We start from the raw sequence: 27,558 nt of genomic DNA on the forward strand, positions 1-27,558 counted from the left end.
ATATGTTTTTGTATCTGGTGAGTAGAGTCTCTGTTTTCTGATCATCATGTCAGCTGCTTCACTCCAACACACTCTTCTGCCATGTTGTTCTGCCTCAACTCAAGTCCCAAGGAATGGAGCCAGCTGTCTATGGACTGAGACCTCTGAAACTGAACCCATAAATAAACTTTTCCTCCTCAAAACTGTTTTTGGCAGGTATTGTAGTCACAGCAGCAAAAAAAAAAAAAAAACTGACTAAAACATGCTATTTAAAGAACTGGCACCTACTCCCTAAGTCCTCACTGTATAAAACAAGAGCTCCATCCCTGACAAACCAATCAACTTGTGCTCACAGAAGTAATGAGTAAAAATCTAATTTGAGGTGAGTCCACATTATAATTCAGAAGGAGAACTGCAGGTTTTAAGTGGTGGGGAAAAACCAATACATTATCAGAATGATCTGACTACAAACCTAAATGCACAACTTATTAGCTCTGTAACCATGAACAAGTCTCCTGAACCTACCTGAGCTTATTGGCCTGTTTCAGCAAAAGGAGACTACCAACACCTGCACGCGCGCGCGCTCTCTCTCTCTCTCTCTCTCTCTCTCACACACACATGGCATCAATAAGACTACATCAGCTAATGATGTGAAGACACAGGATACATGTCTTTGTAAATTCTTATCCCAATACTATTTTAGAAATTGGTTTATGAAAAATGTCTAAGTTCTTGCCACTCTTCTATTCTTACAATACTAGTAACATCAGAATTCTATTCCTTTACTTAACATTTGCCCTCTACCACAAAGACCGAACTGTGGGTTCCCAGAAAACAGGGTTCATGTCTTATACAAAACCTAGCCTGGCACATAGCAGATATGATGAACTAAACTCTTTAATACAGAGAGATATACTATATACTTTAAGTGCACAGGTAATAGTTCCTCTTAATTTTTTTTTAAAATTTGAGGGCAATTTTTAAAGCCTAGCAACATAACTAAATAGCAACTTCAAGGTCAAGACTTTAAAACTCATGCCCACCAGTCATAAAAATTTCAGTCATTATTATGTCATAATAAAACACAAAGAAATCCCACCTCTTTATGATCTTCTACAACTGTTAAGATAGTGTCAATAGTATGTAAAATTCCCATAGCCATTACTGTTTTGTCTTCAACTTCTTCATATTCATCACTTTGAAGAACTTTGCCAAATATCTCAGCCTATGCAAAACATATTAAAATATTCAACAGTTGGTACTGTTACAACCCCCCTCATTATAAAAATTAGCAAAAGGGTAATGTCACACATTAAAATATCAGCATCACTCAAACGTTAATTTCTGCACTTTATGAATAAATCACCTTTTTTCTTACAAAAATAGAATCTGTCATATTTTAAATATAGCCATTTCCCCCATATAGTTATCAATGTGGAATATTCATTAGTCATTACAACCGTTAACTAATTTTATTGGTTGTCATTAAGCAAAATGACTTTAAAAAACAGTAGAGAGAAATTTATCAAAGTGGTAAAACAAAAACAAAAATGCCCCAATGTAAAGGAATTGAGATACCAGAATCAAAGTTAAGAAAGTAAAAATTTAGAACGTTCACATCAAGGCACATTATGAAATCTTAGGATACTACAGATGAAGAGAGATTATCCTACATGTTATTAGCTTCAAGTCTGCTTAACTACAGGAATATCAGAATTATCAGAGCAAACATTTTTATATTAGTATTTCAGTTACAAATAAAACTGAACTTGAAATTATGGGGTTTAATTTAGATTACTCAAGGATTCCAAGCAAAACTAACAAAAAACTGTCATGTCTTACCAAGTGTTGGGTCATATCAATAGCAATTGAGGCTACCTCTTGACTGTATTCACATATCATCTTCTGGATTACATTAGTAACATCATCATTTTCTGTCTCTCTAACAATGTGCAACAGCTCCTGCATAATAGGCCTCACATGTGGCTTCATATATTCCTTAGCTAATGCAACAAAACAAAATTAGTAAATGTTAGCCATTCACAGATAGTAAAAGGAATTAACTTGGTAACAGGTCAAGTGACACAAGGTAATACCTAGATAAGGTTCTAGATGCACTCATGCTCTATGGTGAGTAAGTTACAGAGTTGCATCAAATAATGTTCACCACTATACCAACTTCAAGAATATCAAAGGGATAAGCAGTTCTACATAAGAAAGGACAGTCCTATTCCAAATGCTAATATTTCCCACTGAAAAATTCTAACCACACATATTGTCATCAGCATAACTTGGAGAACATAAATATTACATCAGTCTTGATGACAAGTATAAAAACTCATGTACATAAAGACTATCCCCAACACTGATGGGGCCCACTCTCTACCCTAACCCATTTCTACCCCCAGATCTCCTGGAAAATCCTCATACAAAATCCAGTCCTCCCATTAAAACATGTTAAATAAAGGTAAACAAGGTTCATGTTTTTCATAAAGCTGAATTTGTTTGTAAAGGTTTATTTGAACTTTGAACAGAACATTCTTCTAAACAAACAAATGAGATATTTGTTTTATCACTCCCTAGAAATATTACTTTCCTGAACTGGTAGAACCAAAGAATTCTAAAGTTGAAAAAAATCCTGAAGCCATCTAATCTAACCCCCTCAAGCTTAAATATGTGGAATCTAAGCTTTGACAGATCATATGTCTCACCCAGCTTTCCACGACAAATTAGTAGCAAAATCAAAACTGAACCCAAGCCTCTCTTCCCAGTCTACCTTAGTGCCCAGCAATTATTAACTTGTTCCTCATGTAAAACTTTTCCAGAAACCACAATCAATAGGAACTCCTAAAAAAGGGACAAGAATAATCCCCTACAAAATTCTGAGGGAGCAAAAGCCCAGGAATCCAAACTCTGAACCCCTGGAACCTAAAGAACCCCCTTTATCAGGGAAGGAAGCGAATGAAAAATTACCCTTCTAAAAGGCATTTTTGGTTTTACCTTGTATCTGATTAGAAATTAATGACTGAAGAGCAAGGGCAGCTTCAACTTTGACAGGCATCTCCTTATCTTCAATCAGGCTCTTCTTTGCTAATTCAACTGCATTTCTGAGGTTGAGTTCATTGTGAAACTTCAAAGAACTAAATGCATGAAGCACCCAACATGACTATAGTATGAGCAGAAAGTAAACAGAAAGCTATTAGGATTATGGCACTGAGCAATAATGTCACATAAACAAGAACTTTTTTTTTGGTGGTGGTGCTAGGGATTGAATCCAAGGGCTCACACATGCTAGGCAGGCACTGTAACTATAAGCTACACCTGCATTCCTCACACAAGAACTTCTTATTAAAATATCACATTTATTTCAATAATTTTCTTACAGACGAGGATTTTAAGGTATAAAATAGATACACAAAAAACTTACTCTAGCTCGAAGATATCCCAGGTTAGACAACAATAAAGGAAATACATGATTCTGTAGGAATAGCTCGATTTGGTCCTTGAATAAACTCTTCTGTTAGGAAACAGAAATTAAATTTCAATTTATCAGTGGCTTTTCTCATATGTAAGAATCACTTCCTGATAAAGCATGTTTATTATGACTTGCATTTATATACATCTATTCACAATTTTGTAAAATTGTCTGACCTACATACTGCATATTTTAAAACACAATAAGTCAATTAGCTATTAATGGATTTTTGTAGAAATAATAACACTAAAATCATTTCGTATCCTTTTTTATAGAGCAGTTTCATAAGTAAAAACTGACAAAAGTCAAATTTTCTTTTAATAAAGAAATAGGTTACAAAAAGAAGGATCTGTATCGTTGACTCAATCACCCAGAGGAAGTCATAATTTTTAAATTATCCATAACTTTCATACTATCTTATTAGTCTGTGCTTTGCAATTTTATTAAGTAAATTAAATTTTGATAATCTTAACCTTCAATAAAATCTCAGCTAGGGAACCAATCACATGCAGGGCTCCATCTTTCTTCCTAGGGTCAAAGTTCGGGTCTGTTAGGATTTGATAACAGAATGCCATCATTTTTGGCAACACCTAAAGAAATAGAAGAATCCATTTTAGTCTACAAGAACTTTCATTATCTTAATAAAGTATTAAATATGATATAAATTTTCAAAAATAAAAACCATTTTATTGTGTTTTATCAAATAACCTTAAGCTCAATAAGAAAGGTACAATTTATTAAAAAAAAAAAACTAACCAAAAGTACTTCACTCTTTTCCCCTACTAGAACAAAGAATATTCTTAAACTGACAAGTTACAACTAATAATAATATTATTTTTGAATACTAGGGGTATATTAGAATATACTTTTTCCTTACTAGAGCAAAAATATTCTTAAACTAGGTTATAACTAATACAAGATAATTTTCAAATACAATGGGTACATTAAAAAGAATAATTATATACCTCTTTCCTTTTCTTTGCAGCAGTATATAAGAGAGTCTGGGCTGCTGTGGTAGGAGAAGCATAATCTTCAAAAATATCTAAGATTTCAAAAGGTCAAACCATATTAGTAAAAATGTAGTGACTTATGATACAGATTTTAAATCTGACCAACCAATAATTCAGACCAAAAAATAAAATAATCCACATAATGCCATTCACAGCATAAAGAAGCTAAGAAGAACAGGTGCAGTGGTACACGCCTATAATCCCAGCAACTCTAGAGACTGAGGCAGGAGGAACACGGATTTGAGATCAGCCTCAGCAACTTAGTAAGATTCCATCTCAACAAAAAGGGCTTAGGAGTGTAGCTTAGTGGTAAAACACCCTAGGGTTCAATCCCTGGTACCAAGTCGGGGAAAAAAAAGAGGAGAAAATTAGCTAATCATTTTGTCTTGTCAAAGCAAAGTAGGAAAACAAATACATAAGGAAGGGGAAGTAATAAATTCTACACATGAGTTTCAAAAAATAAAGATAGGATAAAGAAACAAAGCAAGTGGTAAATGTTTCATTTGCTCTTCCTGAACTTTGTCTCCAAGAGAAAAAGTGCCTCCTCACTTACAAAACCCTGTAAAAACACCAGAGTCTGATAATCTAATGCTCATACCAGTAAGTTTAACTCAGATAGCTAGAGACACCTGGCTGAACAGATGACAGCACAGCTTTGTCATGGCACATTTGGCATCTTTGTGTTAGTTCTAGTAATTGATTTCGACATTTACTGAAGACATATTAAGGCCACGCACTAGCAGAGGAATACAGAGGGAGGAAAGGATAAAAAATACAAAATAAAACAAATAAGACAAACCTCCTGACTTCAGATAGCTTCTAACTTGTGGGAGAGATAGAAACACACAAATTAATATTTTACCATGTTAAGTGCTTAAAGAAGGATAAAGGGAAACAACTTAGGCAACCTACACAGTTCAACAGCGTCCAGGAAGATCAAACTGAAAAGAACCCCAGAGAATCGTGCACATGCAGTACGTCTAAAAGAAATCCTATTCCCTGTGGAATACTTAGTCATAGGGAAAGGAGACAGGTGAAATAGGATGCCCCCAAAACATGCAGAAATCTAAAGGCTGTCTCAGAGTTGAGAACAACCCAATCTGTAGGTGAGAACAAAGAAAAAGATGGTCCCTGAAAACACACGGGACACAGCCTAAGTAACAGATGGCTTCATGAGTATTTCAGCACTCCTAAGAGAGATACAGAGGATTTTCATCTCCCACACCCAAAGGCCTCAAATTCTCTTGTTCAAAAGGACACCAAACTCTCATGAGCTTCAGTTAAACAAATAAAGTGAAACTTTGGGAATTTAACAAAGTGATTAAAAAAAAAAAACTGCTTAAAATGTAAATATAGTTATATTATTTTACATATCCAGGAACTATTAAGGAAAAAATATCTCAAGTACCAAATTTCATCCTTATATACTCATATGGATCTTCTTGCCACAGCTCTTCATCCTCATCTTTATAGCACATCACAGAAAAAATCACATCTTCAGAGATATTCTAAGATGAGAAACAAACAAAACAACAAGTGGGTATGGGCTATTCAAATTTGGGGAATACCAATAGTGTATTCATTGACAGTCTCTATGATCGTATTCTTCCAATTATAGTAATTCTTCTTTTAAGCCTGCATTCACTATGATGAAAGCAAGTAAGCAAAAGTCCCCAAGCAGGCATAGGGGTTAGAATTACAGGTAAGATTGCTTTTGAACAGCGAGTAAAAGCACAGAGGAAGAAACAAATATAAACTACTCTTTGAAGCAACAACAGGGACAATGAAATTTTACTAACAAATTGACATTAAACAGACTTTGATTTCTTTAAGGAAGAAAAATGTCAAGTCAGGGATATATTTCTATTTCTTATGTTGAAATTCTTAACATTTCCACATTGGTCCTAAATGTCCACTTATCAACAATATTATAATTTTTTTTTCTTCCACTTTCAAAAGACTAATTTTCAACCTCCAAACTGCATGTTTAGGGCTGGGGATATAGCTCAGTTGGTAGAGTGCTTGCCTTGCATGCACAAGGCCCTGGATTCAATCCCCAGTATCCCCCCACCCCCGACAAAAAAATGGCATGTTTAGGGGAGTCCTAAACTAGTGGCCTCTCTTACACTGCTCTAACAACTACTTATACAAAACTGAATAATTCAAGAAAGGATCCTTCTCTAAAACAGACCATATCTTATGCCATAAAGGAACTGTTACCAAATACGAAGAATAAAGGTAATACCCTATAAGATCATAATGGAAAAAATTAGAAATCAATGATAGAATAAAAAATAGAAGCTACTGTAATACCTGGAAACTGAATAATATGCTATTGAATGATGAATGAATAATAGCAGAAATCAGAGATGAAATTAAAAAATACTTAGAGGTAAATGAGAATAGTAATACAATGTATCAAAATCTCTGGGACACCATGAAGACAGTACTAAGAGGAAAGTTCATTGCATTGAGCTCATTCATTAAAAGAATAATAAGTCAACATATAAATTACCTAACATTACAACTCAAAGCCACAGAAAAAGAACAATTCAACACCAAAAATAGAAGACAGGAAGTAACTAAAATCAGAGCAGAAAATAATGAAATTGAAACGAAAGAAACAACTGAAAAAAACTGACAAAACAAAAAGTTGGTTCTTTGAAAAAATAAGTAAAATTGAAAAAAGAAAGAAAGAAAGACAGTTCATCAACAACTAAAAAAAAAGAAATAGAAAATGCCATCAAAAGCCTACCAATCAAGAAAAGCCCAAGACAAAACAGATCCTCAGCCAAGTTCTACAAGATACTATATATTTTTTTAAAAGTACTTCTCAGTTCTCAATGGACGTCTATTTTATTTATTTATATATGGTGCTGAGGATCGAACCTAGTGCCTCACATATGCTAGGCAAGCACTCTGCCACTTAGCCACAATCCCAGCCCCAAGATACTATATTTTTAAAACTAATAGTAACAGAATGCTAACCAAATCCTATTCTGGACACAAAGGAAAAGTGAAACAATTTATTTTCTTGTTACATACCAACTTACAGAACTGAAGAACTCATAGTTGGGAAGTGGTGATTCAGCTCCTAATGTTTTTGAATTAGCCAGGATTATTTATGTGTGAGTTATTTATTAATGGCCCATAATTTTTTACTCTCGTTTGTAGTGTAAGTAATAATGCTGAATTCTACCTTAAGTAAACAATTGGTATAAAAACAGAAAATGTTAACTTCTACCGAAGAACTTAATCTAAAGAAAATAAAAAACTTTTCTGCTCAGACCTATAAAAGAAAAACGGTCCACATATCAGATTTTATTTTCTATACAATAATACTGTCTTAGTAGAGCCCAACTGAGTTTTCAAAATACTTTCTCACAAAATTTGTGATCCTAGTAACCTTTAGATAAGAAATGTTATGAGCCTCAACAGAAGAGAAACTGAGATAAATGAGATTTTAAACAAAGTCAACTGAATCCAAGTCTTCCAACTCTCAAAATAAAAGGCCTCGCTCTTTTCAAATGACTAAATTTTTCCAAGTCCATAACAGATGTAAGATTGTGCTTATAAGAAGTTATTAATGGAAATAAAGAGATACTAAATATAAATACAGGATTAATAACACTCCTTTTACCTGGGAAACCTAAGTTAACTGGAGAACGATTCTGGAGAACTACTCTATGACACTTACCTGTATGTGCGGCTTCATCTGCTTCCAGGTTACAGAATGAACAACCCCTTGGTTGAGATAGTTGAATGCTTGCTGAAGAATACGAGGGGCTACATACTCTTTCTGTCTATATTGATCTAAAATTTTTAGTAGTACCTACAGGAAAATAGGAAGAGAAAATATGGGAAAACAACTTTAAAATTAAAAGAGATGGGGCACTTTAGGCATAACAAAATCCAAAATACATAGAGATTAAAAATAATAGATTTAGGAGGAAATCAATATTTTGTGAGAAAGCTCACATAGGCATTTATAATTATTAGATACATTCATGTTATACTGAATCAAAGGCTGTCTTGCTGTGACTCCCAGGCATTTGTCCTATTTCTAACCTGCAGAAATACTCAGACTAAGTCTAATTTCTATTCCATTGTTGGCTCTTTGAAATAAATTAAGACTTCTATTTTAAGAAAAATGCAGCTCAGTGGTAGAGCACCCTAGCTTCAATCCCCACTACCACAAAAATAATGTAATGAATTAGTATGTCTATAATTCACCTTTGAGTAGATGGAAATAATTTTCTGTTTTAAAAGTGAAGGCTTATTACCTGCTGAATTCCCACTGCATAGGTTTTCAAGAAGAATTCAGAAAATTCAAAATATTCTTTTGTGACATTTCCTGGGCTTCCATACCTTAAAATTCAAAGAAAATTTTCAAATACTATGAAGTTTAAAAACAAAGCAAGCTCACTAGCTTAAATATAGTCATTGAACGATGCATTCTATTGTAACAAAACTAACACATTCCTCTTTTTCAGAAGGCACAAAATGAAATCATAAAGAGCTGTGCTCAAACTCTGAGCCATACTTAAAATTTCACATGTAAGCTTTTACCTTCTAAATCAAGAGTTCCTACAGAACTAATGGTAGGACTAAAAAATGCTTATCTGACATGTAATAATTTTCTTTCCATAAAATGTTTATCTGACATGTAATAAATTTCTCTCAATAAATGTTCTTTTTTAAAAATTTTTTAATTTGTTCTAATGATTTATACATTACAGTAGTATGCATTTTGACACATTGTACACAAATGAAGTACAACTTTTCATTCATCTGGCTATACATGGTGCAGAGTCACTCCAGTAGTGTAATCATACACATATGTAGGGTAATAATGTCCATCTCATTACACCATCCTTCCCATCCCCACAGCCCTTTCCCTCCCCTCATTGCCCTCTGCACAATCCGAAGTTCCTTCATTCTTCCCTATCTCCCCAATAAATGCTCTTAAAATTAAATTTTACTTTCTAATGGAGCTTGATAGCCATGCACCTTCTTACATAATTCCTGGATATTTCTAATGGACTGAATAATGTTATTTTTCCATGTTTTTCACAGAATAAAAGAAAAGAGCCAGAGAAGGCTCCCTACCTCATTATGATCTCAAAGCCAATGATCGCAATTAAGCCACTTTAAACCAAGGGTGACTTTTTGCCCTCTGTGGTTTTGAAGACATATAATTATAAACTGCAGAGCAAGAAGGGAAGTATCCACTTTTATTATACTGACTGTACAAGCTAAATGTAATAAACAGAAAATTACCGTTCAAAGAGACGAGCTACAATATGCAGAGCCCACTTTTTACACTTCCACCATACTAGTTCTGGTCTATCATCTTCATCAATTTGCAGAGTCTCCTGAGAGGGCAAAAATCACCCAGATTAAATGTCTGCATAATAAAAGGATTTATGTGACTAACAAAAACAGAATAAGTCTTGGTATAGATTAAGTCATATTAAATGTGTAGTTAGATTGCTCTACAAGCATTCTTTATAGATTGCTCTACAAGCATTCTTTATAGATTGCTAGGTAGGAATTAAATAAGCAAATTTCATAGTCAATGCCATTGTTCACATTATCTACTATCTTCAATAGGGCCAAATAAGTAGACAACAAAATATAAACATCATGATCCCTTGATAAAACTCTTGAGATAACAAAAAGCCTCCACATTTTAATCTGAGTGATGCTCACAAAATTTTACATACTAAAATTTGAGCATCTATACATGTACTTTAATTAAACCTTTATATACTATGTTTCAAATTAAAGAGAATAAAACTAGGGATATAGCTTAGTGGTAGAAAGTATAGTTAGCATATGTAAGACCTACGTTTATTCCTAGCACACACATATACACCAAAGATAAGAACAATGGAAAGAATATTGTACACTTTAAGACCAGCTTAAATGTAAAAATACAAAAAATTAAGCCAAATGTAGTAATCCCAGCAACTCAGGAAGCTGAGGCAGAAGTATCACAAGTTTGAGGCCAGCCTAGGCAACTTAGTGAGACCTTGTTTCAAAATTCAAAAAGGGCTGGGGATGTGTCTCACTGTAAAGGACCCCTGAGTTCAACCCTAAGAACAGCAAAAGAAAAAATACATTGGGGAGTGAGGGGTTAATTTGACAGATGCAGAAATACTCTCACTGCAAATCAAAAGAAGAGACATATGAAATAGGCAAACTTAGAATTCAGTGTATACTCATAATAGGCATCTTCAGCCACTGTTTATTAAAGTATAAATCAGGGTGCCCTTTCTGGAAATCATTTCGTAAGATGTGTCAAAAGCCTAAACACTTTTAGAAATTTTTCTAGAGAAAATAATTGTGCACGTGCACAAAAATTTAACTGTGTTCTCATATTTAAAACACTAAAAGCATCTGACAAAAATGAAGTATAAAACATTCATAATCAAAAAAAAAAAAAATATATATATATATATATATATATATTAAATTTTAGGCCAAAATGAACTTCAAAATAGTATATACAAGTACTATTTTTTATTCATAAACTATTGTATATAGATGCAGAGAAAAAAGGCTAGAGGAATACCAAGTTTTAAAAATGGTTTTTACCATATTTAGTAGAATTAGCTATTTCATTATTTTTGCTTCTGAGCTTTCTAAAAATGATTATTTAATTAATTAATATTATTATAGTAGCAATTTTCTTTTTTCAAATAGCAGGATAGGATAATGAATTAGCCCAACACAAGTACTCCAAACCCAAGACTGCCCATTTTTTTCTCAGAACACCCCTATCTTACAGGAGGGACTGTCCTGTCAATAATAGTTCGGAAGATCTCCATCCATGTTGTCATGGTTTGGTTATTCACCAACTGAAGAGGCAATGCATACTGGAAAAACAGAACAACAACATAAAGAAGAATTCCCATTTACCATAAAAATCAGCAATTTTATCTATTCTAAAAGGTTAAAAATATGTAAAATAGCTAATTTTTAAGCATTAAAATAGCAATTTCATATGATTTAACCTAAAATTAACTTGAATTAGATGTGTAAGTATATGTCTACGCTAGGGATATAGCTCAGTTGGTAGAGTGCTTGACTAGCATGCACAAGGCCCTGGGTTCAACACCCAGCACCAGCAAAAAGAAAAAGTAAACTTTTAAATTATGTATAATTTTGAAAAAAAATTTTAATTAAGCTCTTATTTATTCAGCAACACTATATCATTTCAAATGGACAAACGTAGTCTATAGATGGTAAAAGTAAATAAAACAGGACCTACATAACTGTGAGAAGCTTACCTATGGACCTATACTTTTAACTAGAATTTATATTCCAGGTAAGTGATTTTTACTGTTTATCCCTTTGCGTGTCAAACTTTTAATTTCAACCATTTTAATGATAATCTTTACCTTACTGAACACTCATGAAACTATTTTTTAGTTACTCTCATCTACACTGTGACATAATAACCACAGTCCACTTTGAAGCAGGCACTTGTCTTCCTGCTACATTGTGAGCTGTAGGAGAGGAGGGACAGTGCCTCCATGTTTATTCCAAAATGTGCTAAGGACATAGTAAGTAAGATAGTCATTGCCCTCACAAGCTTACAGTCTAATTGGAGAAAACACACACACACACACACACACACACGTAGAAGTGGTAAAGATAAAGGTGGAGGGATGAAGAATTTTATAGGCTACATTCAGTACACACTTTATTCAAAATGCCCTGAGGATGCATTCAGACTTGAATTAGGGTGCAGAGGAGGACCAGGCTGAGAGTTAAGCAAAGAATGGTGATTTCTCTGGAATGTATGAAATATCCAAGTACCCATACAAATAAATGCTACTCAGACAAAATCAATCTCATTGTACAGACTTTTAAAAAATATTCCTCTGCCTCTTTCCATATTGTCAGTCACTTTTTAGTTACATTATTATTGCAACTGTGTCCCTCAATGCTTTGAAATTTTTTGCTTTCAAAGGAACATATTATATTAGTACATTAACAGATTACCAAAATGGTTAAAAGTGTTGAGGGTATTTACCTATTTTTTAGGTTTTTAGCATGTATAGGTTGAGAGAAAAAAATTTAGATTTTGCCCCATTGGCAAATCAATAACAACAGGCCTTAGGAAAAATGATTTGGTCAGTCTTTATCTTACTGCTCAATTCCTAGCTATGTTTCTCCCAATAAGAAAGTCAAGTTTGGTCCTAAACAAAAGGGTTATTATCAAATCTAATGGCAAAACGTCTCACTGAACAAAAAATTTGCCTCAAAGTAAAGTGATCCTCCTGAGAAAGATTTCAAAACAGATCTTCGATAAGTAGAGGCATCATGCATCTTCCTTCCCTATTCTATTTAAAAAAAAAAAAAAAAAAAAAAAAAAGGTAGAGGAATATACTTTTCTAATTTTCTAGTTCTTATCTCTTCTCAGATTTGCCTCCTTTTCTTTCCTCTCTCAATCCCTCAAAAAGGCTGACCTGAAAAACAAAAGTCTGGCTCAGACTGTCTTTAGTAAAAGTTTAAAAGATGTAAGGCTGAGGGTGTAGCTAAGTGGTAGAGTGCTTGCCTGGCATACCCAAGGTCCTGGGTTCAATTGCCAGTAATACCCCCTACACAGACAGTTTTAAAGATGAGACTTCAATATAACTATAAATCTATATTGAAATGAAATGTTCTGAAACAGTGCCAAGAATAAACTGTCCTGCCTCTCAAGTTCAACAAAACTATCCTAGTATCATGAGGAATTTAACTAAAAACATGTATTAGAGCTTCAATTCACTAATCAATACATTATTTAGGGTGACAACAAGGATTCTTCCCCAACCAGACCTCATTTACCCAAGCCTTTCAAGGATTTATTGTTAAATACTTTTATATTTTAAATACATTACATGTCTGTCTTATAATTTTTTTCATTCCCACATTAGTAGCCCTTATAGCTTTCAGATATGAAAAAAGAAAATTTTGAATCAAGAAAAATGAGCCACCGAATCTTGGTTAGCTTTAGGTTGGTGGAAGACAGAGAAATTATCATAAATATGATTTTCCAATAAAAGAAGGACTCTATTCTTATTTTCCTTACTCTTTTCTTATAATCATAACTATGCTTTGGGGAGAAATGTCTACTAAAAGTTTGTGGGAAAGTAATGTGTTGGTTCTTACTGACCTGGAGCTTCAGACACTGGAATGGAAGCACAGACACTGAATCTCACCTCTGTTAACTTCTGTGATCCTGTTTCTCATATTTCTTTTTAAAAGAAATATATATGAAAATATATAATAATTTTTAATAATAACTGACTCTGAGCATTTTCCACACGTGAGGAAGAAATACAAGACCTCATTTTTGGCTTCTGCAGTAGAAACTTACCTGAACAAGAGCATAAAAGATTTTGAGAATCTGTTTCTGTAGTAATACAGAATAATGGGAGGAATCAGGAAGGAGCTGCATGATTTGCTGCTGAATACGTGGCAGAAATATCTGCATTGCTGCTATAAGAGGTTCTCTTTCTTCTGCTTTCTTATATCTACATGAGCAAAGACAAAAAGAATGAAAAATAATGTACCCTCTTCCCCAAAGAACTATAAACAATGAATGAAAAATATTTGTTAACAACATAAAACAAACCCCTCCCCAAAAATTTTTTTTGGCTTACACTTTCTGTTTGGATTGTTGGAATAAACTTTGGGAGTATGTCCCTGTTCTAAGCAAAATACCTAAAATCTTTCTAAAAAAAATTAAGGCTTATTTTTAATAAAAGCATCCAAGACTAATACTAATTCTTAAATTTTTCTAGTATCTACAGTCATTTTTATTAAATCACAATTCTATAAAATAGAAGTTGAAAAGCTAGTTTATATAGGCACTCATAATATGGGGAAATTTTTTCTTATTATCCTAAATTGAGAAGTAAAAATAACTTACAAATTTAGCTGCTCTTAGATCACTTTAATTGCTAAAAATCTAAAATATTCTATAAAAATTGTACAAATAAGAGTCTGAACTAATTTCATGAGTCAGCCATGGGCTGTGTGTGTGAGCTATGAGCATTTGAGCACTGGAGGGGACTGGACTGATGCTGCTGTTCTGAATGGGTTGTGTGTCCTTTTCACTCGCTCCTCCTTTGATCCCACACAGCACCTGATATGTGTGTGGCCTTCCAAGATGTCAATCTGATGACCATAAGACATCACCAAGCAACCTCCTGAAACCCAATCCCATACCTTATTTGGGTTGAACTTTCTTGACTGTCTTCCCCTCAATAAACAGGATGGTCTCAGGAGTATTCTCTTTCTTTTGTCTGCCTCTATTGCTTCCTTTGTGGGAGCTGGGGCCAAGGAGCAATCAGAAAAACATACTTTCTGTGTCTGTGGGATTATTCAGTGCCAAACCAATTTACCTGGAGTGACCCTGACTCATTTAGTTGTGTGTTGAGGCACATTAAATATTTTAAAAGAAGGGAAATAATAAGATTTTGAATGCAAAAGCAGAAATCCTCTTTTAAATCAGAAAATACTATTAAATGTGATCCTAGTCCTCTACCTCTCAAACAACTTTTATGGGAGAAGAATATCCCCAAAGAAACTTTAACATTTTCATTCTTACATCCAGAAAGGTATCTGATTTGACTTATTTCATAATATGCTCCTGAGAAGACAAATGTTAAGGAAAAAAATTTAGAGTCTCCAAGTAAAACTGTTAATAAATGTTTGAGAAGCACTGCATATTATATCTGCATTAGAAATTAGCAATATACATTAAAGACTAAAGTGGCTTTGAATAACTGCAGTAAATTAACATGCTTAACTATATTTAACCCAACATTTTCCAAATTAACCTGGTTTTACAGAACACCCACAGCAGACCACTCTACGCAAATCAATCCCAAGTGACACAAGACTGTTCTCTTCAGCCAAGAGAAATCAACTTACTCATAAGTCTTCACCAGTTGGTAAAGACATAACAAACTGCCAAGCCAGCTTCCACTGTTCTGCGATTGTAAGTAAAAGTTTATCTTGTCTACTACTGCTGGCCAGTGACCAGGAAAATCATGCTTAATGATGACACGGAGACACATTGTTAACTGAATTCTGTAAGGTAAGAGGGAAAAAGGTAAAAAATACAAGTAGTTAGAAGTATAATGTATCAAGGACCGTTAATATTTTACATAAAAGTTCTCCAGCTCCTATTTGCCCATTATGTAGTCACAGTCACACATAACTTACCACCATGGGTAATGTTATGAAAAATGCATAAATTATCAAATTCACAGCTTTGGGAACAACACAGAGTGGACTTTTTATAAACTTAAGACGGCTATATAACTAAATAATGTAATTTTATGGGACCTATCATCATATATATGGTTGATCAAAATGGTGTAATGTGGCATGAGGCTGCATTATATGTGGAGTAGGAAGGAAAACAGTAGTCCTAAAAAAAAAAAAAAAAATTCCTGGGGCTGGGGTTGTGGCTCATTGGTAGAGTGCTCGCCTAGCATGCACAAGGCACTGGGTTCAATCCTCAGCACCACATAAATGTAAAATAAAGATACTGTGTCCACCTAAAACAAAATAAATAAATAAATAAAAGATACTCTATGTGCTGGCAGAGAATCAACAAAATAGGTTTGTTTTTAAAAAAAAAATTCCTCAGTAGCTCAATTTACTGAAAATAAACAGAATGAAAATGAATGAAGCCTTTCAAAGTGTCTTATTTTAAAGACAGCTTTTTAAAATATGAACTTAAAAATAAATTTGTAAGGCCAAGCACAGTAGTACATGCCTGTAATCCCAGCAACTCAGGAGACTAAGGTAGGGGAATTACAAGTTGGAGATCAGCCTCAGCAATTTAGTGAGACCCTGCCTCAAAATAAAAAATAAAAAAGGGCTGGGTATGTAGCTCAATAGTAAAGTATCCCTGGGTTAAATCCCAGTACCAAAAAAAAAGAACTCATAAAAATTTCAAAACAATGAATCTACCTCAGCTTTGTAAGATTTCTCAGCATGCTGTATTTTATATTTTGGTTACCAAATCCTAAAAGGAATGAGGAGAGAAAATAGTTCATCATTTCAACTAGATAGACCTAGTTTGCAGATGGTAAAAGTAAGTTAAATGGAGGTTTACAAAACTATGGGAAGCATCTCAATGAACCAAAACATTGAACACTCATCCCTCATCAGTTCACAACCAGCAGTGAGTACTGCACTCGTCAAAGCAGCTGAGATACTAATCTTGTACTCTGAGTATAAGAAAAAAACATGCATTAGCCAGGCAATTTCTGAAGAGGAAAGCTAAGAGCCGTCTCCAAATAAATAAATTTAGAAAGCAACAGAAAAGATACAAAACAGAAAAAGAGACTATCCCTTTGATGAAACCATAAAGTGATAAAAGATGTTGTCTCAACAATTAGTTCAGTGATCACTTCCTCAATAGGCTCTCAATCATAATAGAGATTTAAAATAAGGGAAAAAATGTGGCTTCTAGAAACTATCAACATTATCACTAGGGGCCGGGGATGTGGCTCAAGCTGTAGCGCGCTCGCCTGGCATGCATGCGGCCCGGGTTCAATCCTCAGTACCACATACAAACAAAGATGTTGTTGTGTCCGCCGAAAACTAAAAAATAAATATTTTAAAAAAAAAATGAATCAGGTGGTATAGCAATACCGGATTTAAAACTATATTACAGAGCAATAGTAACAAAAACAGCATGGTACTGGTACCAAAACAGGCGGGTGGACCAATGGTACAGAATAGAGGACACAGAGACTAATCCACAAAGCTACAAATATCTTATATTTTATAAAGGAGCTAAAAGCATGCAATGGAGGAAGGATAGCATCTTCAACAAATGGTGTTGGGAAAACTGGAAATCCATATGCAACAAAATGAAACTGAATCCCCTCCTCTCGCCATGCACAAAAGTTAACTCAAAGTGGATCAAGGACCTAGATATCAAATCAGAGACTCTGCGTCTGATAGAAGAAAAAGTTGGCTCCGATCTACATATTGTGGGGTCGGGCTCCAAATTCCTTAATAGGACACCCATAGCACAAAAGTTAATAACAAGAATCAACAAATGGGACTTACTTAAACTGAAAAGTTTTTTCTCAGCAAGAGAAACAATAAGAGAGGTAAATAGAGAGCCTACATCATGGGAACAAATTTTTACTCCTCACACTTCAAATAGAGCCCTAATATCCAGAGTATACAAAGAACTCAAAAAATTAAACAATAAGAAAACAAATAACCCAATCAACAAATGGGCCAAAGACCTAAACAGACACTTCTCAGAGGAGGACATACAATCAATCAACAAGTACATGAAAAAATGCTCACCATCACTAGCAGTCAGAGAAATGCAAATCAAAACCACCCTAAGATACCATCTCACTCCAGTAAGATTGGCAGCCATTATGAAGTCAAACAACAAGTGCTGGAGAAGATGTGGGGAAAAGGGTACTCTTGTACATTGCTGGTGGGACTGCAAACTGGTGCGGCCAATTTGGAAAGCAGTATGGAGATTCCTGGGAAAGCTGGGAATGGAACCACCATTTGACCCAGCTATTGCCCTTCTCGGACTACTCCCTGAAGACCTTAAAAGAACGTACTACAGGGATACTGCTACATCAATGTTCATAGCAGCACAATTCACAATTGCTAGACTGTGGAACCAACCCAGATGCCCTTCAATAGATGAATGGATAAAAAAATGTGGCATTTATACACAATGGAGTATTATACAGCACTAAAAAATGACAAAATAATAGAATTTGCAGGGAAATGGATGGCACTAGAGCAGATTATGCTTAGTGAAGCTAGCCAATCCCTAAAAAACAAATACCAAATGTCTTCTTTGATATAATGAGAGCAACTAAGAACAAAGCAGGGAGGAAGAGCCGGAAGAAAAGATTAACATTAAACAGATACATGAGGTGGGAGGGAAAGGGAGAGAAGAGGGAAATTGCATGGTAATAGAGGGAGACCCGCATGGTTATACAAAATTACATATAAGAGGTTGTGAGGGGAATGGGAAAATAAACAAGGAGAGAAATGAATTACAGTAGATGGGGTAGAGAGAGAAGATGGGAGGGGAGGGGAGGGGAGATAGTAGAGGATAGGAAAGGTAGCAGAATACAACAGTTACTAATAGGGCATTATGTAAAAATGTGGATGTGTAACCGACGTGATTCTGCAATCTGTATTTGGGGTAAAATTGGGAGTTCAAAACCCACTTGAATCAAATGTATGAAATATGTCAAGAGCTTTGTAATGTTTTGAACAACCAATTAAAAAAAACAGAAAAAAAAAACTCTCTTAAAAAAAAACAAAAACATTATCACTAAATTTGTTCTTACATACAATTTGCAAATGGTTAAAAAATTGGTCTGGCAGATTAGGAGTCTATGATACAAAAGAAAAAATGTTCAGTTCAATAGCTGCTAACTTGGATTCCCAGAAACCAGTAAATTTAAAAAAAAAAAAAAAAAAAAGGCTTTTTCTTGTGCTACCAAATCTATTTGAAATTTTCTTTGCAATACTTTTAAATAAAACTGGAGAACTGGAAGAAAATATGTCTTCAGGGTGATTACAATTAAGCCTTAAAGACAGAAGGAGCAAAGCCACAAAGAACTTTCATAACAGGAGGCCTTCTCATGTCACTAGCAACAGTCCTTACAAATAGGTCATATTTGTATGTAATAAAACTGACACTTTTAATTTCTTAAAAATCTCATCTTCAAGGAGCCAGGCACAACGGTGCATGCCTGTAATCCCAGCATCTGGGGAGGCTGAGGCAGGAGCATAGTGAGTTCAAAGCCAGCCAAGGCACTAAGCAAGTCAATGGGACCCTGTCTCATAAAATACAAAATAGGGCTGGGGATGGGGCTCAGTGGTTGAGTGCCCCTGAGTTCAATCCCTGGTACACCCCCACCTCCAAAAAATTTCATCTTCAGAGCTGGGGTTGTAGCTCAGTGAGAGAGCTTGCCTAGCACGCAAGGGCCCTGGATTCAACCAGCAACACCACAAAACAAGAAAAAAAAAAATCATCTTTGGTTGACCTCTCAGTTCTTTCTCATTCCAAGCCAAAGAATGACTATGAAAGGCCATCCTTCATGTTACTATGTAAAACCATTAGAAGATTCAGGTAGATCAGATAATGTAAGCATTTTGACAAAAAAATGGATACGTGATGATATTGCAGGGTTATCAGGGCCATGACTGGCAACCAATGAGAATCATGATGATTTTCATCAATTAGCACATCTATTTTCTCCTCTTAACAAAATAACTGCACAAATGGTTCAATGTTTGTTCTTCCTGTTACTGTTAACTCTCTTATTTACCTCCTTTCCCATTGCCTATATCATAATTTCTGTTAGACGCTCAGGGCTAAAGTTAAACAATTTCATTCCCTTACCACTGTTTAATCTGTTTGCTTCCTTTTTTTCTTTTTTTTTTTTTTTCTCTTTTATACTGGAGACTGAACCCAGAGACCTTTCACCACTGAGCTACACCTGCACCCCTTATTTTTCACTTTGAGATAGAATTTCTAAGTGGCCAAGGTTGGCCTCAAACTTACAATCCTCTTGCCTCAGGCTCCCCAACAGCTTGGATAACAGGCATGCACCACTACGTCTGGCTTGCCCAACATTTTTTTTTTTTTTAATATTTATTTACATGTAGATGAACACACAGTATCTTTATGTATTTTTATGTGGCACTGAGGATTGAACCCAGTGCCTCACACGTGCGAGGCAAGCACTTTACCATTGAGCTACAATCTCAGCCCCTTGTCCACCATTTTTAAAAGAAAATAACTAGCTCATATGTTGGAGTAAATCTGTTTCTACTACTTTAATCCATTTTTGTTCCATTATTCCAAATGTGAAACTATAAAAACTAATAAATTGAGCAACAAATATAACACTATGGTAAATGATATTTGAATATTTACTATATTTGCAGAATTGGAAACTTGGGACTTAATGGGTTAAGACTGCAAAACTTGGGGCTGGGAGTGTAACTCAGTGGTAGAGTTAGCATGCACAAGGCTCTGGGTTCAATCTCTAGCACTGTAAGAAAAAAGAAAAAAATCTCAACCTAAGACTGCAAAAACTGTATGACTCATTGGCTTTGTTGCTTAACAGAACAGTCACTAACTACATATACACACTTTAAATACATCAAAATTAAATGAAATTTAAAATGCAGTTCCTCAGTTATACTAGCCACATTTTCAAGTGCTCAAAAGGCAAGTCACATGGCTAAATACTGGACAGTTTGGACAAAGAACACTTCTATTACTGCAGAAAGTTCTATTGGGCAGTGCTCTCTACAGCATCTAATCTAATCTATGAATCTAAAAAACTGGCATTAACTTTTGTAGTTTATATTGACTATTCTTTCTTTGCTGCAGGAAAAGACATTTAGTTCATTTAAAACATGAATAAAAACATAGGTAAAGAATTAAAATAACAGTAGATTAAAATTCCCAGAATTGGCTGGGCACAGTGTAACCCCAGCGGCTTGGTAGGCTGAGGCAGGAAGATCACAAATTCAAAGATAGCCTCAGCAACTTAGCAAGGCACTAAGCAATTTAGTGAGACCTTGTCTCTAAATAAAATATTTTAAAAAGCTGGGGATGTAGTTCAGCACTCCTGGCTTCAATCCCAAGTACCAAAAAGAAAAGGAAAAAGAGAAAAAAAGAAAATTCCCAGAATCAATCCCTTATATCAAAGAAAAGGAAAGCAAATATAAAAGAAAGAAGAGATTATTACTAACAACATAGGTTATTTACTTCACAAGAATTTACACGATCATTTTAGTTAAGTTTGATTTTTACCTTACTTTTTTGGGGGGCAACTTATGACAACTAAATCTTTTCCAAAATATTTTGAGGCAAAGAATTATAAAGGCAAAGACATAAGTTAGATAATACTCCTTGAGTGTCCATCTTTCTTATTTACCTTTTTTAAGAAAAAAACAAACTCACCGCTCTCATCCCCAGATCCAAATATTTCATGTTCCCTAGTACTTACACAGATAAAACACAACATACCTCACTAAATCTGGTGATCGAATTATCCCTTCCACAATGTTATCACGTATTTGTTGGCGGTCATTTTCATGAATATTGAAGGGAAATATTGCTTCTCCTGGTGGAGGTTCTCGATCTGGCCAATACTGGGTCACCATGTTCTTTAGGTAGATGGCAGCTGTGTTTGGGAAAAGAATGTTAATGTGTTAGTATCAAAAGAAATGTTTTAATTCAGCTGGATAGGGCAGGAAAGGCTAAGCCCTTCAGTGCCAAACATGACACCCTGCAGAAAAGGCAAATCTTACAGGAATAAAGCCAAGTTAGGAAGGGGAAATAGGTAAGAATTTAAAGGTTTCACTTTAGGTAGTCAAAGCAGAAAATATTTTGCCAAATCAAACTCCAGAGCTTAAAAGCCAGAAAAAAAAAAAAAATGATCTAGGAATCATGTATATAGATATAGATATATCCTTAGACAAAACACAAGTGGTCTAAATGAGACCATACAAAATACACACTAATATCACAAAATTACACTTTTCATAATGCCTAATACTGAACTGACAACAGGTAAAGCTCTGCTTTCCTTTACACAGACTGGTATTTCCGTTTATTTTCTTTCACTGGCTACTATCTGGTACTACCATCTTAGAATATTTATGCTTTTTAAAGCACTGGTAATTTTTATTTAACCCTTTTGAGATATTTATTACTTATAACTAATAGGGAAATTTGGCATCATTTCTATCCTTCAAATATTTTTGGAAAATCTCAGGAAATTTTTCTTCTGTTTATTTCTTTTCTATTTATTTCTATCAAAATAAATACAATCAATTATTTTGTTCCCACTCTTTTTTTTTTTATAAGAGATGTCTTTATTTGTTCTTTTTAGTTATTCATGACACCGTAGAATGCATTTGACTTATCATAGATACTGGAGTATAACTTCCTATTGTTGTGGTTTACATGATATAGACTACACTGGTCATATATTCATATATGAATACAGATATTCTTTCCCATTCCCATCCCCCTTCCTTTGTCACCATTCCAATCTAGTGAACCTTCACTCCCTTCAACCCCATTGTGAGTCTGCATCCACATATCAAAGAGAACATCTGGCCTTTGTTTTTTTGGGATTGGTTTATTTCACTTAGCTTTAGAGTCTCCAGTTCCAACCATTTACCAGCAAAATGCCATAATTTCATTCTGTGTTGTTGCTGAGAAGAACTCTATCTATCTATATACCTATCTATCTATATCTATAGGTATATAGATATAGATATATAGATTAGATAGATAATAGACATAGATCTATCAATCTATGTCTATTATCTATCTATATATCTATATTAACCCATTTATTTATAGGCACCTGGGTTGATTCCATAGTTTACTATTTTGAATTTTGCTGCTATAAACACTGAAGTAATGTTTTAATCATAATTTTTTTAATGGACACAACACAATGCCTTTATTTTTATGTGGTGCTGAGGATCGAACCCAGGTCCCGCCCATGATAGGCGAGCGCTCTACCGCTGAGCCACAATCCCAGCCCCTTAATCATAATGTTTTAATAAGTATTTCCATCTCTTCAAACATTCACTTTTACGTGCTGGGAATTTTGTTCTATTCTAATCATTTTGAAATATGTCATAGATTGTTTTGATCTATCATTACCTTATTGTGCTAAAGAAGAACCAGAAGTAATTCCTCTACTCTGTTTTGGTGCCCCTTAATGAAATTCTTTCTAACCCCCCTTCACCCTAACTTTTCAAAAGTCTAATGACCACTATTCCATTCTCTTCTTCTACAAAACTCACTTATTAGCTACCACAAATGAGTGAGAACATATGGTATGTGACCTTCTGTGTTTGCCTAATTTCACTTAGCATAATGACCCCCAGTTCTGTTCATGTTGCTACAAATGACAGAATTTCATTCTTTTTAGGGAAGAATAATATTTCATTTGGGGGGGATCTTTATCCACTCATCCACTGAAGGGCATCTAAGTTGATTTCATATTTTAGCCGTTATGAAAAGTACTGAAATAAACAGGAGAATACAAATGTTTTTGGAATAATAATTTTATCACCTTTGGACATATACCCAGAAGCACAGAGCTGGATCATATGGTAGTTCTATTTTTAGTTTTTTGAGGAATTTCCATACTGTTTTCCATAGTGATTTTACTAAATTTACATTCCCACCAAAAGTGTGTAAGAACTCCCTTTTAGAGAAAAGGAAGCATTTGCTTTTTTAGTTATTCTTTGTTTGCAATACTGGAGATCAATCCCACAAGGCCTCACACAGGTTAGGTAAGGGCTCTCCCACTGAACTATGTCCCCAGCCCGTTTTTTGTCTTTTTGATGATGACCATTCTAACTGGGGTGAAATAATATCTAATTGTGGCTTTCAGTTGCCTGCCTCTCTCCTTCGCAAGCACAATGTATCATCACTTAAACTTCACTCTCTACTCAGAAACACAACTACAGAAATAAATTGGGCTCCACAACCTCAAAGGATCAAGATAGTGCTGTTATAAACTCGGTGAGGCAGAATGCCATGCTTTTTAGGTGATCTTTCTAAGTCTTTGCATTCTTCATCATAATTTGGTAGCCCTTCTCTCCATTGCTATTACTTCAATCTGTTAAAGGCTAGATCTGATAATAAATGTATAAGCTATAAATAAAATTAAAGAGATTTTTAGTAAGAGCAGAGAAGCATCCCACAAATAAAACAGTTTTAAGAAAAGAGCTTTTTGAAATGTTTCTGAAATGATAAACATTATCTTTCTGTTTATCACTAGCTTCTGCATTTTAGAATGCTGTAGTCTTAACAAATTATACATAAAAAACTATAAATTGTAATATCATCACCCCATCCCTTTGACATACAAAAAGGAAAACAACCTAGAAGAATGAAAACCAGGCAGGTAGGGGAGGGGGGTCCTGAAAAGCTTTTTCTGTTTTTTCCAATTGATTGGTCCTACATCATTCACTGCAGATGACTTCTTCAGGTCCAATATAATATTCCTCTCAACCTCCACTTTTAAATACAAACTACTCTTCTCACAGCAACTGCAAAATGCATTAAAGAAAAGTACATTCTGAAGCCAAGTTTACACTTACTAGAGGAACTTTAATAAAGGGTCTCTTTCTCTTCAGAGACAAGGAGTTGAACACTTAAAAACAAAAGTGACTTGAAAGATTCCAAACTACAACTTCAATATCCTATATTTAAAATAGGCTTCCTCCCAGGCGAGGTGGCACACTCCTGTGATCCCAGCAGCTTGAGAGGCTGAGGCAGGAGGATTGAGAGATGAAAGCCAGCCTCAGCAACTCAGTGAGACCCTGTCTCTAAATACAAAAAAAAGGGATAGGGAAGTGGCTCAGGGGTCGAATGCTCCAGTACCAAAAAAAAAAAAAAAAGTTTCCTTCTCTGCATACTATCTGGTTATATTATTATTATGCTTATCAATACTTTGAAAGGAAAGCAATAGAGCAAACCTCCAAATTTATTTTGACATGGCAATATTAAAATATTAATTTTTTTCCTATTTCTTGAAAATTCACAGTAAGCTAAAAGCAAACATTTACTACTAAGTTTACTTAATAATAGAAAGAATATTTTAGAATTGTCTGCCAAAAAGATGAAAATTTAAAAAAAAAAAAAAAAATTTCCCAGGGGCCAGGGGTTGTGGCTCAGTGGTAAAGTGCTCGCCTAGCATGCACAAGGCACTGGGTTTGATCCTCAGCACCACATAAATGTAAAATAAAGATGTTGTATCCACCTAAAACTTAAGAATAAATATTTTTTAAAAAATTTTCCAGCACTAAGAAACAAAACACTAACATCTTAATCCAATTCATAAGGAAATAAATTTGTTTTCCTACAAAAACAGGGCTATGTAGAGCTATATCTTTCCACTTAATTTTTCTTTTTTTGGTTGGTCTGTTGTTTGCTTTTTGTTTGTTTATTTTAACAGTTTATATAGGCTGATCTTTCTTTAAAACAAAGACCACATCATTCTATTTTTAATATCATGATGAATGACAGGCTAACTAGATGTCACCTTAAAGTGATAAAGCATCCTTGTATTTTAATAAAAGACTAAATAGAAAAGAACATTTATAAACTATTCTTTAGGATAGCTGTAAAATGTTATACAATATATTTCAAACTCAATGGCAAAAATGGATGCTTTAAGATTGAAAGTTTGTTCCAATACATTAGGAAATAATCAATCACCAAACCAAACTGTCCTGCACCTAAAAGATTTAAAATTCACATACATTATAAAGAAAACAGCACCTTTACACACAGATTATATTTTATATGAAAACTTCATTACCTAAGTTATTAAGATTCAAAGTTGTAGAGCTAGAGATATGGCTCAATGGTAGAGCACTTGCCTAATATACAGGAGGCCCTGGGTTGTATTCCAAGCACCACAAAAATAAATTTTTTTAAAAAGTTGTACACAGGGCTGGGGATATAGCTCACTTGGTGGAGTGCTTGCCTTGCATGCACAAGGCCCTGGGTTCAATCCCCAGCACCACAAAAAAAAAAAAAAAGGTTGCACACAGTTAGTGAGGATATGGGGAACCTAGCATTCTAAGGCACATTTTTTCCTCCACAGTGCTGGGGATCAAATCCAGGGCCTCCTGCCAGGGCTCTGCCATTGAGCTACACACCCAACCCTCTTAGGTACAAAATTAAGCAAGGGCTGGGGTTGTGGCTCAATGGTAGAGTGCTTGGCTACCATGTTCGAGGCCCTGGGTTCGATCCTCAGCACCACATAAAAATAAACAAAATAAGTATCCAACTAAAAAATAAATATTTTAAAAAAGAAAGAAAAAGCAAAAGTAATTTTGTGATCGGATTCAAAATTATAAATGTTAATATCTTTAACATCTATTAACCTAGCATTTCATTCCTAATAATTCATTCTAAAAAATAAAAATTCCCAAATACCTAGAGGTACATTTTCAAAGATGCTCATTAAGCACTGCTTCTATTAACAACAAAAAAGGACAATGAGGGAAATGTCTGTCAATATCAAATTGTTTAAATAAACCATGACAGTTCTACACAATGAAATACTACTGAGTCACTATAAGAATGAAGAATGCGTGTGTACACAAACATGGAATAATCTCCAAGGTACATGGTTTAATGAAAGAAAGGAAACTTGAAAATAGCATGTGTAATGTAAATGGAAAAAACTAAAGCATTGCCCCAAATTTGATGGCAGCTATCTTTGAGAGTGGTGTTAAGTGTAATCTAATGTAAAAGTTCTGTGTTTTGTTTGTATGTTATATAAACAACACATTAATGTAATAAATTGTTTTAAGATCTTCTAAAACAATATATTTTAAAATATTTTTAAAAAGCTTCATAAGAACATCACAATGTCCCTACAAATACCTGGATTTTTAAAATAGGTTTCATTTAGTAAAATGTTGTTTCAGAACAGCCCCACTTTAATTTTTTTTTTTTTTTTGAGAATTTTAATATTTATTTTTTTTAGTTTTCGGCGGACACATCTTTGTTTGTATGTGGTGCTGAGGATCGAATCCGGGCCGCACGCATGGCAGGCAAGGCACTACCGCTTGAGCCACATCCCCAGCCCTAGAACAGCCCCACTTTATAAAGTCAAAGATTAAACAAATGAGATCTAAAATTGCAAAAAGCATTTACAGAATTCTTATAAACCTTATTAAAATAAATAATTCCAACATGAATGTTTTCCATAGGTTTTTCTTTTTTATCTAAACCACAAAGCAATCTTGTAGGAAATCATATAGAGTTATGTTCCACATAATGACATTTCAGTCATTACGACAATCAACCACTTTTCCAAAGATAAATACCACAAAGCCTAGATGTGTAGGAAGCCATCCTGTCCAGGTTTGTTTAGGTAGATGCTATGATATTTGAACAGTGATAAATAAATTGCCTGCCTACACATTTCTCAAAACATGTCCCCATCATCAGGCAACACATAACTATATTTTCATAAACATAGTCCCAGAATTTAATTATTCCTT

At 34.5% G+C, this 27,558-nt stretch overlaps 1 protein-coding gene and 1 non-coding gene across 3 annotated transcripts in view; one reads left to right on the top strand and one right to left on the bottom strand.

Annotated features, from left to right (window-relative positions):
• Ipo8 (importin 8) overlaps positions 1 to 27,558 on the bottom strand; it is a 72,906-nt gene that overhangs the window by 37,222 nt on the left and 8,126 nt on the right. For both annotated transcript variants that reach the window (XM_046435894.2, XM_058576427.1), the window contains 14 exons: positions 21,530 to 21,686; positions 15,400 to 15,558; positions 13,838 to 13,994; positions 11,256 to 11,345; positions 9,745 to 9,839; positions 8,748 to 8,832; positions 8,162 to 8,296; positions 5,873 to 5,972; positions 4,420 to 4,496; positions 3,928 to 4,044; positions 3,407 to 3,496; positions 2,980 to 3,145; positions 1,822 to 1,982; positions 1,079 to 1,204 (listed from right to left, as the gene is read on the bottom strand). In XM_046435894.2, coding sequence (XP_046291850.1) covers positions 1,079 to 1,204; positions 1,822 to 1,982; positions 2,980 to 3,145; positions 3,407 to 3,496; positions 3,928 to 4,044; positions 4,420 to 4,496; positions 5,873 to 5,972; positions 8,162 to 8,296; positions 8,748 to 8,832; positions 9,745 to 9,839; positions 11,256 to 11,345; positions 13,838 to 13,994; positions 15,400 to 15,558; positions 21,530 to 21,686 — 1,715 coding nt within the window. The remainder of the gene's footprint in view (positions 1 to 1,078; positions 1,205 to 1,821; positions 1,983 to 2,979; positions 3,146 to 3,406; positions 3,497 to 3,927; positions 4,045 to 4,419; positions 4,497 to 5,872; positions 5,973 to 8,161; positions 8,297 to 8,747; positions 8,833 to 9,744; positions 9,840 to 11,255; positions 11,346 to 13,837; positions 13,995 to 15,399; positions 15,559 to 21,529; positions 21,687 to 27,558) is intronic.
• Trnaa-ugc (transfer RNA alanine (anticodon UGC)) lies at positions 6,460 to 6,532 on the top strand. Its single transcript has one exon. It is a non-coding gene; the product is annotated as a tRNA-Ala (tRNA).

Source organism: Marmota monax, unplaced genomic scaffold (assembly GCF_021218885.2).
Source record: "Marmota monax isolate L192 unplaced genomic scaffold, Marmota_monax_Labrador192_F-V1.1 WCK01_AAM20220418_F8-fsc00012, whole genome shotgun sequence".
Taxonomy (NCBI): domain Eukaryota; kingdom Metazoa; phylum Chordata; class Mammalia; order Rodentia; family Sciuridae; genus Marmota; species Marmota monax.